The sequence below is a fragment of the Phocoena phocoena genome, chromosome 5 (genome assembly GCF_963924675.1).
Source record: "Phocoena phocoena chromosome 5, mPhoPho1.1, whole genome shotgun sequence".
Taxonomy (NCBI): domain Eukaryota; kingdom Metazoa; phylum Chordata; class Mammalia; order Artiodactyla; family Phocoenidae; genus Phocoena; species Phocoena phocoena.
Window position 1 is genome coordinate 43707679 of NC_089223.1, and position 18611 is coordinate 43726289.

Sequence of the window (18611 nt, forward strand, 5' to 3'; positions counted from 1 at the left end):
GAAAGATAGCAAATTGTTTGCTTCTAAGACTTTTCACTAACACTGAGGAAAAGAGAATCCACCAGTTTTCCCCTTGTGGTGCAAACATTTTAATAGTTATTGCTGTTAGGTTAGAAGAAATGATTTTCATTTAGTGACTTTCAACTTAATATCACAGTATCATGTCACCACATCATCCCTCTCCTCTTTGATTCCCACCAGCCCACTCCAACAACAGCCAAATTCATCTGGGCTAGACTAACAGTCACAGAACTTTAGAACTAGAAAAGATTCAAGATATCACGTGGTTCAACCCAACAATAAAACTACATTTGGCATGGTTGTTAAATGAAATTTCTTTTTGAAAGAAACACTAGAAAAACAAAACTGATTTTTCCCCATATTATTGAAATTATTGAAAAGTTTTATTAGCTCCTTGAGTTTGAGAAAGAAGTCACTCTTTAAGCAGCTGAATTCTGCGTGCGCACACACACAAAATAATAATTAAATCAGCTACTTTCAAAGTGACAGGACCATGCAGCATGGAGATTATAAAGCAACAGCATTTATAAATGTTGGCAACTAGTTGCACACCAGGAAACCAAAAGCAATTTATGTAGGAATTTGGCATCCTCAGTTCTCTCTAAAATTCCATGACTAATTTCTCAAGTAGCTTTATTTCTCTCACTTAATCACTCTACTTCTTACTTCATAATACGGTGAGAGCATTTGGTTGCATCCAATGCTCCAAAGAGATCATGGAATAAAATATGTCAGTGAGGTTTTTAAAAAGGCTGATTCTGTAACTAACAATGGAACAAATGACAAGATTTAAATGGGAAAATGTGAGATAAATTAGTTTTTCCTCTTGTGTCCTTTCAAAACCTAGAGACTATTGTTCCCTTGCTTTTTTGTCATTCCAGTACTACTTTTCTTAATCTAATTCTTTTGAAACCTATTCATAACGTCTGCCATTCTACATCTGCTATATTTCCTTCACCTTGCCCCAAATTTTTGTTCTCATCAAGTATATTTATTAGTTAGCACTTTCAGGACTTCAAGATAACTTCTTCCATTAAAAAAAATTATATTTGATAATAATAATAGTCCTTTGCATGAAGCTCTTATATACGTTATCCCATTTCATTCTCAAAACAAAGTAGCAGGGTTAATATTTAGATTTCTATCCTCTAGAGGAGAAAAGAAAAATCCCCCAAAAGATAAGTGGGCTGCCCAAGATCACAGCTAAATAAATATTTGAAGCAAGAATGGAAGTCAAACTTCTTTTCACTACGCCCAGCACGATTTCTTAAAGAGCTCTTCTCTTCGGATGAATCAGCTAGTCTCCTTCTCTATTGCCATCTTCACTCCTACTTCTATTTCCATGCAATGATGTTTAGAAGCTTGCATACAAGTTGCTTCTGACACAATACTAACTACAAGTGACTTCTGACAATCTCTAAAACCCTTATAGTGCTTGACTTCCTATTGGTACTTAGAAACAACTGGGACACTTACATGGTAATAATATGGAACTGATGGAACAGGTTTCTGGTACCTCTGCCAGCAGGAATTCAATTAGTCTAAAGAGGTCTTCCCTTCTCATACCTGAGAACAGTGAATCCAGGACTGTCTCTGGATATTTTGTCTTATTATCATTCTAGTGGCTGCAGTATTTAGGTTCTGTATGTCAGACCGAGAAAAATAACATAAAATTTTAATTTACAATAAAAACATAGTCAATTACTATAATTTCTATCAGTCAGGGACCAGCTAGCAAACCCCTCCAGGTAATTTAAACTGAGGAAATTTAATACATGGGTAATGACTGATGGAAGAGCTGAGAGAGAAGCCAACAGGGAATGGTGAAGCAACCAAAAGATTAGCAATGGCAAGAAACCACTACCACTTCTAGGGCTGGAGGGACAAAGGAGAAAGTCTTATTACCAGAGACTAGAAGCCATGATTACCGGGTGGGAAAGCAGAGGCTGTCTAGTGGGGAGCTAAAAGCACAGTGGAAACCAGCCGCTGCAGGAAGATGCCACCCAAGGATAAGCTAGTAGGGGAGAATACCCTGGCGTCTCCCATTCTTCCTCTCTCCCATCTCCCTTCCCCTACCCCCTCCCGGGCCTCCTATGGAGCAAATCTACCTGGAAGCTAGTTGGAAAGTAAGTCTGAGACACATAGTTTATGGGTGAGGAGTCGAAAATGAATATTAGTACAATAGACAATGACCAACTCACTTCCCAGGCATAAAAGAGAAATCTAGAGCTGTAAACTGATTGCTAAATTATGTTCAATTTACTTTTCTTTTATTTAATGAAAATGATCTGCACATCTCTGAGTAGCCTAGACATTATAGCACTTGGTACATAATGTCGTTGGTTAGGGAAAATAATGTTAAGTATAGAAAGTGATGCAGCACAGGGGCTTCCCTGGTGGCGCAGTGGTTGGGAGTCCGCCTGCCGATGCAGGGGACGCGGGTTCGTGCCCCGGTCCGGGAGGATCCCACATGCCGCGGAGCAGCTGGGCCTGTGAGCCATGGCCGCTGAGCCTGCGCGTCCAGAGCCTGTGCTCCGCAACGGGAGAGGCCACAGCAGTGAGAGGCCCACGTACAGCAAAAAAAAAAAAAAAAAAAAGAAAGTGATGGCAGCATAAGTACCATCATATTTTCTCATTACATACTTTAGCAACAATAATGGATATCATTACATAAAAATATGTACTATAATCATACAATTTATTTGGACTGCATAAAGAAAGGATTTGCTTAGCCTGTCTTAATATATTTACAGCTCTAATTACATATCCATTATATAAGCATCCATTCAAGTCCTACTATGAGGCATACAATTTGCTAGTCCTTAGGGAAAAAAACTATTTTCATAAGAAAAGGTCATAGCCTCAAGAACCAAAGAAGATAGGAATTAAGAATAAAGTAAATGAAACACATAAAACATAGATATGATTGAGAGGAGCACACAAATAAGAAAGTAATTCATTTTCCCAGGGGGATAGGAGCCAAAAAAGATTACATAAAAAGAGGATATTTGAACCAAATCTGAAAAGATAAGGAAGAATCAAAGCAAATGCTATGTTTCTCTGAAGCCTTCCCAGGCTCTTCTCCCATACACACAATGATCATTACAAGCATTGCTTACATATTCTGGATCAATTACAATGCTGAATCATCTGCTTACTTCAAGAGCATGTTTAAAAAGAATCCCTCACATTTCTATCCACTAGACATTGCAGGAAACCTAGCAGAGATATTCTTAATTTTAAAGATCTTCCAGCATTGCATGCTATGGTGTTACCTTCTTTTTCTGTCATTCCCAATACTGTCCCCTTGCTATCCTAATCCTGCTTGATATATACTACTGAATATTTTATAGCAGTGGATCTTTGTTCTAATTTGTTTTCTTTTCCAGTACAACCCAAGAGCCATACAGACCTGCAATTCACATTGACCCTAGTTCCTTGAGACTATATTGAAAGATTTTCTTTGAACTCCCACATTTGGAAAGGAATTTAGACAACATTTTATATATTGGAAACTCTGCCCTCATCCAAGATGTTGATGACCTTCTGTTAGCCACTCCTTCACTGAAAGATGAGATACCTAAATCTTACAACTTGTGTAGACCATACGTTACAAAACTTCTAAAAATATATATATGGTGATGCCTGTTTCAGATTCATTACTTGGGACATTACATACCTATACCAATAAAAGTGAGGTCATCTTCTAGGATAAAAACCAGTCTCAGGGTCCCAAGGTCCACTTAAATTTCACAAATGTCCACACTCTTGGGCTTAGCTAGCTACAACTTACATAGCATATTGGATATGTTTCTAATCCAAAGCTTCTATTGCAACCAATTTAAACGAACATCCCAGATCCATGACCTTTGTCACAAGAAGCCAAATAGTCTTCTTTTCTTCTTTAAACAAACCTTGTAGAGAACCCTAGCTCTAAATCTTCTTGGTAATGATAAGCCTATATATTTTTACATTGTGAGGAAAAAGAAACTTTTTTAGGTGTGAATACAGATTCATGAAAACAGAGAATGGCCCACTCCTTAGTATGAGTCAGTTCTGCCCTGACCTCTCTGACTATAGCTATTCCCCACACAGTCACAGCACTCCTAAAGACACAATCACATTCTAATATTAGCCTAACAAAATATGCAATTTTATTCTTCTCTGCAAACAGAGAAGGCTGGGCTCATATTAAACCCATTCTGTTTGCTCCCATTTCAATGCGAGGGGAGTTTCATAACTGTCTTACAGCCCCTGTCCACTGTTCAAATCCAGTATTAACTTCAAAAACTTTTTTTTTTTCAAAACTACTGACCTCATATTTTATGTAGATTTGCCCTGTTGGTGGACAGAAAAAAGGTGGGTTTGGAATATACAGCAACATGAGAACGTAGAAAATTCTTCTTTGCTGTCTGTTCTTGTTTACCCACATGACTGAATGTATAATTTTTGGTCTTCTTTATGACTATGGACAATGCAGGAAACAATGAGTTCATCACCTCAGTAGGTATAAAAAATGTTTATTTGTTCATTCATTGATGATCTCTTATACATTATCATATAGCTGTCATGCAGTGCTTTGCTCTCTAAAAGACTTAGACATGGAAATGCTTTGGCTCCCACTACAGCCAAAGTAACTGCCATTTTCTCTTTCTGGGTCCAACTAGGTGCCTCTGAAAACTCTTTCTGTTTTGCCTTGCTCTAAGATTAGTCCTCAGATTCAGGATTAAACAGAATCAAACAAACAAAACTTACTGACTAATAGGGTGACTCTTTTTCCCAAATTTGTACAGGCCCAAGGATCTTCTTCATCTTTCTTTCATGGCCTGTGGAATGAAAAAGGTAAACAAAAGTGATGACAACATAAATGACAGATACATAATTGATATGTGAGTTTTGAGTTTTTCTAAGTTGGTCTATTTTGTCACACCTGCGTCATTTGTCAAGCCTACACTTTAGGAAGTCCAGTAAAGATACACTGTTCTATAGAAGACCACAGTGAAATCAAATTCTGATAGTCCATGCTTTTTAAAGAAGAACCTATAATAGAAGAACCAAATGACTTTCTGGATTAAGCTTTTAGAGCCATGTCATCTCAAAACATATATCCTTGCCCATGGAGTGACGTTTAACATAAAACAGAAATTTCTGAATGGAAATAATACTGGGAAATAACTTTTTCAATGTATAGAGTCAATCAAAACATCAAGGATATAAAGTCTTATCTTAAATCTTAAAATCTTATTAATGAAAACACAACTAAATGTTAAATTACAACAAAAAATAGTGGCTTTTCAAGCTATGTTACACAAATCACATGGCTGTAGACTACTTCAGCTAGTAAATAAGTGTGTAACCTTATTGGAAAGAATGTTGCACACATTTGCTACCTGAGTTAGAGTATAACCATGACCTAGCTAATGATACAAGAAAAGAGACTATCTAATTAGGACAGTTAGTTTTGGTGTGTGAGTTTCCAGGTAATGATATGACAGGAAATGGGAAAGGAAGACTGTATAAGATACACAGATAATTCTAAGGCTTACAGTCAGGTTACATGCAAGTGGTACTAATAAAATATGACTTCTTTGCACTATTAACGAAATACCACATATCTTGCTATATCAAGGTGGTATAAAATTTTTACAATGTATCTAGAAATGCAATTTAGGATTTATGACAAAGGCAAGAATGCAATACAGTGGAGGAAAGGTGGTTTTTTTCAATAAATGGTGCTAGATGGTTAGAATATCCATGGAAGCAAAAACAGCTGAACCTCTACCTCACAACATACACAAAAATAAATTCCAACAGATTGCATATGTAAACATAAAACGTAAAACAATAAAGGTTTCCGGAGAAAACATAGAAGAATGTCTCTGTGATCCTGGAGTCAGCAAAGATTTCTTGAACAGGACACAAAAAAGCATTAACCATGAAATGTAAAAAAGAGAACAATTGGACTATGTTAAAATTCCCACTTGGTGTCAGAAATAACCATTAAGAGAATGAAAAATCAACCAGTAAGGGAAGATGCTATTCACTATAAATATATCTGACAGAGGAGTCATATTCAGAATATACATATTTTAAAAACTCTTAAATATCAATGAGAAAAATACACACAACCCAATAGAAAAATGAACAAAAGACTTGAACAACCACTTCATAGAAAAAGAATTTAGAATGGCTAATAAGCATGTAAAAAAGGTGCTCAACTTCATTAGAGACATGCAAAATAAAACCACAATATAATACTACCATTCTCCCCCACCTCCCCACCTTGGCTAAAATGAAAAAGATGAGAAATACCAAATGTTGATGAAAATGTGCAGCAACCATTTTGGAAAATAGCTTGGCAGTATTTACATAAAAGTTGAATATGACGTTATGTTTTGACCCAGTAATTCTAATCCTAGATAAATATGCATGGGTCAACAAAAACATGCTCCAGAACGTTTCACTACACTATTCCTACTATTCCTAAATTTAAAATAATACAAATGGCCAACAACAGTCGAATGGGTGAATAAGTTGTGATATGTTTAGGCAATGGAATATCAAACAGGAAAGGGTATAAAGAATTCCCAACTACACACAACAAGGTAGCTGAAACAAGTATCGAGTGGAAAAAAAAAAAGACACAAAAACAGTGTATGCATTATGATTCCATGTATGTAAAGACTGTTAGAAATCTAGGTCAGAGTTACTCTTGGGACATGGGGCAAGGAGGACTGGAAGGGGGCATCAAGGGGGGGTTTCTGCGGTCCTCGCAGTGTTCTAGTTCTTGCTCTAAACTCCGGTGACATGGGTTTATACAGTTCGTGAACATTTATACAGATGTATCCAAATTAAAAAGTTACAATTGAAACAAATAAAAGAATAATGACAACAATGGATCAAACAAACATTGTATTAAAACCATTGAGAGCATAACGAACTCCACTGTCCCACCCCCTCAGTCATGCGCGCACACGCACAATGAAGTGAAAACCTCATTGGCTGGGACTAGGTGGACACTTCGGGAAGCCATATCTTAGCACCGCCCCTTCTGTCTGCTGGTTACCCTGCCTTCCCGCCATCCAGCTTCCACGCCATCCGGCCTCCCAGCTTCGTCCCCCGCCTGAACTCAGGCCCCCGAGGCAAACAGTGTCCCTTGTGCTTGGCGGTACCCTCTCTCCCAGTCTCCGCACTCGGAGCCGGCTCGCTACCCGCCACCATTATGAACATCCTCAGTGCTCAGCCAGACGACCTGGTGAACCTGTCGCCCTGCAACCTCCTTTGCCTTCCGGAGAACTATCAGATGAAATATTATCTCTACCATGGCCTTTCCTGACCCCATCTCTCTTACATCACTGAGGATGAGGATGGAAGATTGTGGGCTACGTCCTGGCCATAATGGAGGAGGACCCAGATGATGTCCCCCACGGACATATCACCTCCCTGGCTGTGAAGCGTTCACACCGGCATCTCGGCCTGGCCAAGCTGATGGACCAGGCCTCCCGGGCCATGATAAGAGAACTTTAATGCCAAGTATGTGTCCCTGCATGTCAGGAAGAGTAACCGGGCAGCCTTGCACCTCTGTTCTAACACCCTCAACCTTCAGGTTAGTGAGGTGGAACCCAAATACTCTGCAGATGGAGAAGATGCTTATGCTATGAAGCCGGGTCTGTCGCAGATGGCAGATGAGCTGAGGAGGTAGCTGGAGCTGAAGGAGAAGGGCAGGTATGTTGTGCTGGGCTCCAGGGAGAACCAGGAGGTCCAGGGCAGCACACTTCCTGGTTCCAAAGAGGCCCGTCAATAGAAGAACCCAGCCGCTGATGATAGTGGCAGTGACAGCAAGGAACCCAGCGAGTCCATGGAAAGCCCCCGTGCCCAGGACAGCTCAGAAGACTCACACTCCACCTCCTAGAGCCTGCTTAAGGTACGTATTCTCTCTTCCCTGACTCAGTCCCTATTTCCCCTAAATTTCTGCACCATACATGGGTCAGCCTAATCCCATCCCATTCTAGCCCTGATGGGTTTCACTGTGAAAGCCACATGTTGACCTTGGGGAAGAGTGTAGAGTGGGTTGGGGGAAACTCATTGCTCACTATTGGAAGTTAATAGGACTCCATGCTGAAAGTAGATTAAATTTAGTAAAAGAAACAAGCATTTATCCTGCCTTTTCGGTATGAATTGTATTTCAGGGTATCCACATAGTCAATGAAAGAAATTTCTTCTTTATAGAATGACAGCAAATAAAGACAGAAAGAATGACAGAATTATAAAATTGCCATTTTGCAACTCTTAAAATAATAGATCTAGCCAATTGTCGTCAATGACTAATACCATTAGGTGAAAGTTGGAGCAGTTTGCAACGATGGATCATACTGGCAACTCTTGAAGTCACTGGTCAAGTGTAACATCACTATAAAGGAGACAGATATTATGTGCCTCTAAATGCAATAGGAAGTGCACAGTGACACCTATGCAATATTCTTGCCAAAAGAAAATTGTGTGTGTATGTATAAAATTTATCTTGAATTCAGACAAGGCCCTAGATCTAACTACCATTTTTATTAAAATAATAATAATGATAATGATAATAGAGGGACATGTTAAGCTACAGTCAGCCATATCCAGAATGAGAGAATTTCTACAGAACAAATGAGCTGGTATCTTCAACAAATAAATGTCATTTTTTAAAGAGGGAGGAGGAATTTATCTATTAAACTTTAGAGATATGTTGACCAAACACAACCATTGTGGAGGCTGTTTGACTTAAACAAACCAAATATAAGACATTTTGAGATGACCAGGCAAAATTTGAACATGGACTGTATATGCTATTAAGGAATTGTTAATAATTTTGTTAAGTAAGCTAAATGGTATTGTAGTATTATGTTTAAAAAAAGTTCTTATCTGTTAGATATATCTATTGAAATAATTAGAGTTGAAAGAATATGAGGCCTAGAATTTAAAATAATCCAGCCAAAAAAAAAATACTCCAGGGCTTCCCTGGTGGCGCAGTGGTTGAGAGTCCGCCTGGCGATGCAGGGGACACGGGTTCGTGCCCCCTGCATCCCACAGGCCGCAGAGCGGCTGGGCCCGTGAGCCATGGCCGCTGAGCCTGCGCATCCGGAGCCTGTGCTCCGCGACGGGAGAGGCCACAACAGTGAGAGGCCCGCGTACTGCAAAAAAAAAAAAAAAACAAAAAAAAAACTCCAGCAAAAAAAGGTCGGGGCAGGGGGAATAGATAAAATAAGAATGACAACATGTATAATTGTTGAAGTCGGGTAATGGGTACTTGGGGGGTTCATTATGCTGTTCTTCACTCTTGAATGTATGAAAATCAACATGAAAAGTCAAAGAACAAAAACAATTATGGTTCTTCCGACTATACCCTAATACTAATACTAAGCAGACACTGAAAAGTAGTTTTAAAAGACTTTAATTTCCCTCAGGCTCAGTGTAGAAGCTTTAAGTTCCAAACCTACTCACCTTACGCTTACATATGAAAAAGGCAGCAACTTTCTCATAACAAAGTCCAGTCATGAGTGACACACACTGCACATAATTAAAATAAATGCTGTTTGATTTACTCGGTCATAAAAATGTGTATATGCCTGGCATGAGGCTTGGCGCTTGGTATACACCAGTGATTAGGACAAGCTGATGTTTACATTATACAGCATCTTATCTTCGTGGTTACTGGCTTCTCTTCAGTTGTGACACTCTACCTGAGTAAGATTTTAAGAAAATGAAGATAATTGGAGATTGCTTTAACACTGTATATATATAGTTTTATATATTATATATATAATTTGATGAATTCAAAAGCACTTAATATCTGATACGAGAAACAAAAATAACTGTCTCCCTCGTAGGGGAAAAGAAAATAATAAATAATAGTAAGAAAATTATTGTGTGGCAGTTATATTACTGTTATTGAACTTTATTTCTAAGATGAAGGAGTTGTTCCTTGTACTTAGCAAAACTGTCCTTCCATGTTGGTATCCTCTGAGGCATCTTCACTGGCTGCATCTAATCTTTGGTCCTCACGAGTCCCTTCTGGGTCCTTTCCAATCAAAGGCCTCTTCAGGTCTTGGGTGCTCTCTGCCATGTTTGGGCCATTTTGGTAGCAAGGGTATTAGTGTGTCTAGGCTAGTTGTCCTAAAAATTAACCTCCAAACCTCAATAACTTAATACAATAGCAGCTAATTTCTCACATCACAGTCCAATATGAGTCAGCAGTGTGGTGGGGATGTGAAGGAGAGAGGAAAAGAAGGGTCCTCCTCCATGAAATCATTTAGGACTCCATCTGTTCCTTAGCCCTCTTTGGCAATCTGGTGAAGCCTAAGGACTCCTCAGAAAATTGTCTTTTAATGGCATGAAAATCTGTGAGATCACAAAGGAAACCAATTTTATTGAAATACTGTTACCAAATTATTTTATAACAAACTTATGTTATATATGTGCCTTTTTATTAGCATATGTAATTAAAAAATTCTAGCAGTGGGTCTAATACTGTTACTTAAAAGCAAATTGGGTGTAAATTGAGTGTAAATGGTATTTTGAGATACCTCCAACAGCTGTAATATAATATGAAAATACCTGTGATTTATATTGGTGATAAAGTCACAAGTATTGCAAATATTACTATTCATTGGGGCCTACATTCATAATTGAAGGAAATGCTAAGTTTCAGTTAGAGGTTAGGGAAGATACAGAGTTATTTTTGTTCCAAATCCAAGTTCATGGTTCTCCTCAATTTGATTAATGGATCCCAGGTTAACCCCTGATTCAATGCTGTTTTCTAGAATCATATGTCCTCTACTGGTTCATATACATCCAGCTTGCAGATAAGGGAAGAGAATACACACAGAGGTTCACATAAGTTTTGAAAGTCAGTCCTATTTTCCCTGCTAACTGCAGGGGAGGCTAGGTAATGTAGTTTAGCTGTATGCCCAGGAGGAAGAGGAAGGAGTTCTGGTAACCACACAGCTTAGTTTCTGCCACAATGGGAACCATCCTAGTGGTGCTCTGGACTATGAGAAATTCTGCTTGCATGTCCAGCTAGGAGCTTGGGATTACTCTGCTGCCCGCTCTCCGTAACATGGCACAGGGAACTCTGTGCAGCTATCTAAGGCTGTCTGCTTAGTCATGTGACACATATGTCTTCTGCTCTTGCACAGACCTCGGCATGGGAAACTGGGATCCTGCCACCTTGCCGCCTTTATACCTCTTGTTAAAGCCTGGAAGAAATGACCCCTTTACTTGGAAATCCCCCAGGTTGTCTAAGGCTTCAGTTACCATCCCTCACCTCCATCCCATTCAGTAGGGTATTACTAGGACATACACCTAGCTGCCTGAATGGGAAAAGGCTACTGTGAAGAAAGAAAGAATGGGGGAAAAAAAAAAAGGTTAATACTACAAAAGTATTATCTTGCCACAATTGTGGCATTCCTCGTGTTGAACTGGAGTTAAAATACCTACAGAAGAAAGTCCTGAAAGAAAGAACTTTTCATTTTCCCTTATCTTCTTTTGGGTCTGGGCACCAGAGACAGTTAAAGTTAGAAGATTTAGAAGTGATGGTGAGTAGGGCAGCTGGGGAAGGAAACTGGAGGTCTTCATCTACAAAATGCTAATAAAAATCACTAATAACCCTATGAGAACACTATGTCATGGGAACTATTCTAGGTACTGTGTATGAACTGTCTCACTTAGTCCTCCTAATGTCCCTCTGAAGTAGGTACTATTACTCCATCTTACAGATGAGAACTGCGTGCCGTTCAGGTAGTGAACGGAGAACAGGGGTGCGAACTCAGATGGTGAGACTCCACCAGAGTGAGCACTGAATGGACAGTGCCTGTAAATTCCTTAGCACAATACCTCACACACACTTACTTATTCTGCAAATTCTAGCTCTTAATATAATCTCTAGTAACGATTTAGGCTCTTTTCTTCTCCACACTAATCAAATGATAGAATGTTGTATATGAGCAGCAACAGTTTGCGATCTTGGAAGGGAGATGCATCTTAATGATTAAAATAGCTTTCACTGACAAGCTGAAAGTCAAAGCATTCAGCCGAATCAACGCTCATCAACACCAGAGTTCCTAGGGAGCCACAGCGATGAAGACAGGTCCGTTCAAAACATGCTAGTTGAGGCAGGAATGCCATCAAATTGATGCTCCTGACAAGAAATATGTGGGTGATTAATAACAAAAAAGGGAAAAATAAAAGCAAAATCTTAGAATTTTCCATTGAGCTGGCAATATCGAGTTAACCAAGGTTACTTCAGTGACTCTCCTTTTTTGGTTTATTCTTTCTGTCGCTAAGCTGTCATCCTAACAAAAAGTTGTTAAATGTTCACATGAGCATTCACTGAAATAGACTGTTCTTAATTTTACCAGACAACTAATTATAGCTGGAATGATATAATGAAATATGGAAGAAAGTTAGAGACTGACAGGTCTGGTAAATTCCTAGTATAACCTTACCCCAGATATGCCAGAAACCATAGATTTCAAATGTAGCTGCAGTGTATGAAGATATAGAGGGGAGGGGGTTGGGAAGAGATAAAATATTGTTTTGAAATACTAATCAGATAGTATCATGTGTTGAATTAATTTATAATCTCCAGTAACGTCACCTTTCAATCAGTGTATGATGTACATTTAGGATGACTGAAATACCAACTTTGTCAGAGGTAACTGATAAAAGCAGAGGCTTTTCCTAAATTTTGTACTCTTTCCATGCCAAGGAGCTTTATGGTGGAAGAAGTAAGAAAGAGAAGATAATAACCATTCTTCTGGGAATGGCAGTGGTTCAAAGAGCCTTCCTGAAACATTCTGCAATGCTATTTCTTTAGACTGACATCCTCAGAACATCACAGGAATTTTTTTTTAAAGTTGTCATAAAATTCTGTTTTGTTTTCAGAAAGTAATGATAACAACATATTTCTCAGGCTGCTGTTGCCCTCCTTTAAGGAATCCTAGTAATGTAAAAATTTGTACTTCATAAGCTAATAAGGACCGTAATATTCGTATCTTATCTTAATGTCTTAAACATATCAAGGAATATTTACTGAGAAAACTAAAAGAACTATAGAATGTTTGGTTTTTATATAACTTCTTTTGCAGTCCTCTCTTAACAGCATCTGAAACAAATTGAAAAAGGTGATGATAGACTTTATGGCTTATTCTCCCACATCTTATTACTCTTCCATTACAGCAAGTACACTTTTTTTAAAAAACAAAATTTTGTATTATATGCTTCTGAATGTCCTGCAACTTGATTTACCGTTGTTATTCTGAGAACTGACTTCTCTGTAATTAAGATTTTGTGCAAAAATGCTTTTTAACTGCTCTGTGCATAACAGTCAACTTTTATTACTTCTGTGTGCATTTGATAGATGGGTAAAGAATGCATGTTTGCAGTTTTAAGGTTCTGTTGTTGTTTTGTTTTGTTATGTTTGCAGTTGCTCAGCAATGGGAAGCAATACTGCACTAGCTTTTCTTTAATTTATATATTCCATTTACATATCACACAAAACTTTCTTCCTTATTAAGGATAGGGTTCATGTCCCATTTATCTCTGTTTCCTTAACTCCTGGCACATTATTCATTCATGGTAGGTACTCAGTACATACTCATTGAAAGAAGGAAGGAAGGAAAGAAGGACCCTCCCAAATTACCAATGCAGAATTTAAAAATGGAAAGGAGAGAAAATGTACATACGGTACTACTTCCTATTACCTAATGTAATAAGGACACTTTTAAGTTATGAATAAAGAGACAGTGGGTATTTCGGTTTCATCTCCAGGTCTCACAGAAAGAAAATATAACTTACAGAATTAGACACATTGCATCTAGCTTATCAAGAGCTAAAAAGGCCTTTCATTTCATTAGAATTGAGATAAATTTCTTTTTGAGTGGAGCAGGATGGGATAGAATTTGAAGATGACAAGCAAAAGTATCATGGTGTCTTTAGGTTTAAAATAGGATCTTTGGGGTAGATCTCAGCCTTTCATTGTTCTCCCTCCTCCCCCTTCTCCTGGCAGAAACGGCTTTTAGGTGTTGTTAGAAAAAGTTCATGTGTCCTCATGGCAGGGAGAGGAGAGAGCCCCAGATCCACATGTGGATCTTTGTGTTGTCCACTCAACTCTCACTGGCTTCCATGGAGATATATCTAGTCTAAAGTGGCTATTAATGCCTTGCTGATCTGCTGCCAAACTCTGTCATTGGTTAAACCAGTATTTTATTCTGTCAGAGCCTGTCGCCCTCCTTTGCTCACTTGCTCTCTTTTCACTTCTCAACAGCATTGCAGGTCTTCACGTCTCGGCCACGTCTGCCCTCTGAGCCCTGGCTTAGCCTGTGAGCTCTGCAGCATCTGCTCTGGGGTCGTCTCAAGGAGACCCCAATGGCTTCTCACTGTCAACTGTCAACCTTCCACATGCCCTGCTGGGAATGAAGGAATACGTGGACACAAGAGCCTGCTGCACAAAAGCCAAGGAAGTTTGAGGCCTTCCATCACAGAACCTTCCTTGGCCTCCTCACACCATGCTGCCATTTTATTCTGTTTGTAGTAGTTTGTCTTGCAAGGTTGTCTCTTCTGAGAATGCAGAACGGGAAGCAGGGCAGACTCCTACAGCTCCTCTGCTTTCAGTTTTTGTCATTATTTACCTGGGTTTCCGTTCTTGAGGGGGTAGTCAGTACCATCAAGTCAGACCTCATGCCCCCTTCATCTTCCTTCTTCATCTTTTCTGGTAGAAGTTTTCTGTTTCCTCTTCCTTTCTCTGGGAACCTGTCCTCTGACGTGTCCTCCCCTTTCTTGAGGAGGTATTCTCATTCTCCTTCCCAGCGGGAGGAAGTGGTGAGTAAGGGCTTCTACTGTGCAGTCAGAACTTGGAGATTTCAAGAAAAGGACAACCAGTAATTAAATTGGAATATCGAATCTGCTTGTTTGTATCAACTTGATTTTTGTTAGTGACATAACTTGCCATTTATTGAGGACCTATAATGTTCAGACACAATGCTAGGGCCTTTATTAACAATATATTTAATCCTCTCAGCAACCCTAGGAGGTAGGTATTATCATCCCTGTTTTATAGATGGGGAACCTGAAGCTCAAAGAGGCAAAGTAAATATCTAGGATATTTTCAGTCAGTGTATGATGTACATTTAGGATGACTGAAATACCAACTTTGTCTTGGAAATCCCCCAGGGATTTCCCTTTACTTGGAAATCTAGGATCCCTTTACTTGGAAATCCCTTTACTAGGATCTGAACCCAAGTTATTTGAATTCAAAGCCAAAGTTCCTTTCACTTTCCTATTGCTACTTTTTGCATTCTATTTATAAAAGTGTGAAAACCATAGCAAAAAAAAGGAGAATCTACTGTTTTAAAATGTTAAGTGTTGACTTAATACATGACAACTATATGTCATTGGTATTTAGATAACCCTCTATTATAATCCTATTTACTATTTTCCCCAGTAAAAATAAGTGAAGACAAAGTGTTTTGACTGCTTTTGACAAAGTGCAGTGAAAGTCACCAGATAAATCCAGAGTTATTATTGTTTTTATATTCACTGAATGTGAATTACCATAGTATATAACGTTTCTCATGTTTAAATTTTTATGAAAACTAGTGTATATGGTTTTAAGTCAAAGCCCTGACATTAACCATCTTATGACAACAGATAAATCTGTTCTCTGTAATCATAATCAGCCCTGCTAAGCTCTTCTTACAAATCTTCTCTAAGAATGCACTCTAAGAATGCCTACCTAATAGTAAATGATTGCCTGAGGCAGACATAGAAGTTTTTTTCCTACACAATAAGGATTTGCCATTTCCTATGCCAGTACAAACCTCTCATCTATCTTTCCATCTTTCCTTTTTAATTTTCTTTCCCAATTCTAAAACTATTTTATCCCTTCCCCTCAAGCATCTGTTTATCTCTTTATTTTTAAATATAACAGCTTTCTAACATCTGTCTCTAGGGCAGCATAATCTTACTGATGAAATATTCCATGTTTTCCTTGAGCCCTTGTCAATATGTCTTCGTGTTAACAGCTTAGCAGATGGAGAAACAGAAGGAGTAGCCTCAGCTTACCTGAATGATTTCTCTCTAGCACCAGGCACATTACTGTCTCTACTAAACTTGATGATAGGAACTGGAGTAATTGGAAAATAAGAAATGATACCTGACTTTTGCAGTGTTATTTACTAAAACTGTTGGCTGCTTTTCTGTGTTACTGTTATACCCTTTTTCCCAGTCTCATACCAGGAGAAGACAGAGTTATAGCAGCCTACCTAATTTGGACTGTGCCTACTTAGATAGTGGAAGTAAGCCTATGATACTGCTTTATGTAATAGCATTGTTCTTTTTACATGGGGCAAATTATTATTATTTTAATGGGCTGACCACTTTTTCCTTAAGTACAAACCTAGAGAGGCCAAAGCAGGGCTTTGAAGCAAGGATACAGGATAGTTAATGGTGAATACCATTGGACTAGCTGTAGAAAATGACCCACACCCCCTCCTTTACTTGCTGCTTTAAAGAAACTACCTGGGTGGGCTCAGGTCTGTCAGCAAATTGTTCAGAAATATTAATTATCAAGATGCAAAGTTTTCTTTGGCTAATAGAGAGAAACTTGTGAATGAAGTCTGTGAGTTACCTAGTTAGAATCTGATTTTTCCCTTTAGAGATAAGAACAAGGGACAGACAAGAGGTGATTGTCTAAAAATAATGGGGTATGTGGATGTGTGGGAAAAGTGGGGAGTGGTGCTGGAAGTTAGTCCAAAGCTGGGAACATTTGGAAAGGATAAGGACTCTGAAATAGCTCAAAGGAAGTTTTCTCCAGTTTACACATGCAGCTGAGTCATCTGGGGAATCATGTTAAAATGCAGATTTTGTTTCAGTAGGTCGGGGCTGGGGCCTGAGGGTCTACATTTCTAACTAGCTCCTGGACAACACTGATGTTGCTGGGCTAGGAACCACACTTCGACTAGTAAGGGTCTTATCACTCATCTGCAACCCTGGACCTAGTCGAAAATACCTGTGACTAGCCTAGGTCGGTTTGGATTAGAACCTAAATAATTCAGAGTGCCATTCTTTTTTTTTTTTTTTGCGGTAGGCGGGCCTCTCACCGTTGTGGCCTCTGCCGTTGCAGAGCACAGGCTCCGGACGCGCAGGCTCAGCGGTCATGGTTCACGGGCCCAGCCGCTCCGCGGCATGTGGGATCTTCCCGGACCAGAGCACGAACCCGCATCCCCTGCATCGGCAGGCGGACTCTCAACCACTGCGCCACCAGGGAAGCTCTATCCTTTTTAACCTCCAAGTTCTAGTCAAGCAAACAATAGCTACAATTTGGCAGTAGTGGCATATAGCACAAGCTTGAAGAGTGAGAACACTCACAAATCACACTGAAATTTTCTTAATTTGTTTCCAGAACAAAAAGCTCAAAAATTTCAATGTTCAGTTAAGAATCAGACACCAGGCCAGTCTGGAATCACATGCCTTTCTACTCACGTGTCATTAGCTTCTCATATCCCTTCATCATCTGGGTGTTCTGAGTTGGAACTTTTATTAACAGTACTCGGCTAAAAAACTGATGAAATAGACCAAGTGACTTATCACAGCCCTTCTTTATACTTTTTCCTAGACATGAATGCTTCTTTGAAATCTTAAAGGACACAGATCATTTCACTGAGGCATACCTGAAGCATTATTTAAACAGCTTGTTTCCTTATATGGATATAGGAATTGAATTTTGTGAAGTTCTGGAAAAAAAAATCCGTTCAGTATAAATCATACATATATTGCTTTCCTAACCAAAATTAAGATAGATTTTGCACTTTTGGAGTAAGGTCATCACCTCAACTACATATAATAAAAGCTTACTTAGAGAACACAGTCCTTAGCAAATTGAGCAATTTTCACAAGAGGTGGTTTAATAGAGTGGGATCACAGACCTGACTCCAAAGCCTTAAATTTTAGTTCCAGTTTGGCCTATTACTACCTGGATATCCTCTGGCATGTCAATTTTCTCATATATAAATTAGGGAAAAAAAACTTCCATGCCCTCTTGGTCATTGTGTAATGAGATACTATAAGAAAAACTGCATTGTAATTTGTAAGAAGATGTGTAAATGTTATTGCTAATGTTTTTACTTTGCTAACATTTTTACTTTGAGAGATTTTTATCCCCAAATTCAAACGGGTGCAAAATAACAGTGATCATTTTCTTTTTCATCTCTAGCCATCCAGAAAAAAAATTAGCTTTTCAGCAATGATGAACGTGTGTGTGTATGAATATTTTAAGGGATGACGTATGAAGAAGGGAGTGAATTCCTGTAAATGTAGCAAATCAACTGTCTATATAGTCATTTAAAAAGAAAAGAGGCTTAATAAAAGTTGTTTATCTCTTGCTCTCTATGACCTAGGCATTCATATGTAATAAGGTTATTCATGTGAATCAAATTGTACTTGTTCTCCCATTTGCATGGTTTTAGGTGAAAGAGATTCACCAAAAAAAAAAAAAAAAAAGTGACCAAAGTTTTCACATACTCAGAAACTTTAGTAAACTATAGTAGTACATT

At 38.7% G+C, this 18611-nt stretch overlaps 1 protein-coding gene across 1 annotated transcript; it reads left to right on the forward strand.

The window, feature by feature from the left end:
• The first annotated feature begins 7228 nt into the window (after nucleotides 1-7228).
• Nucleotides 7229-7933, forward strand: NAA11 (N-alpha-acetyltransferase 11, NatA catalytic subunit). The gene is given in 3 exon segments (XM_065878016.1): nucleotides 7229-7391; nucleotides 7394-7536; nucleotides 7538-7933. Coding segments are annotated over 3 exon segments (687 nt in total). The 5' UTR covers nucleotides 7229-7243.
• The last annotated feature ends 10678 nt before the right edge of the window (nucleotides 7934-18611 follow it).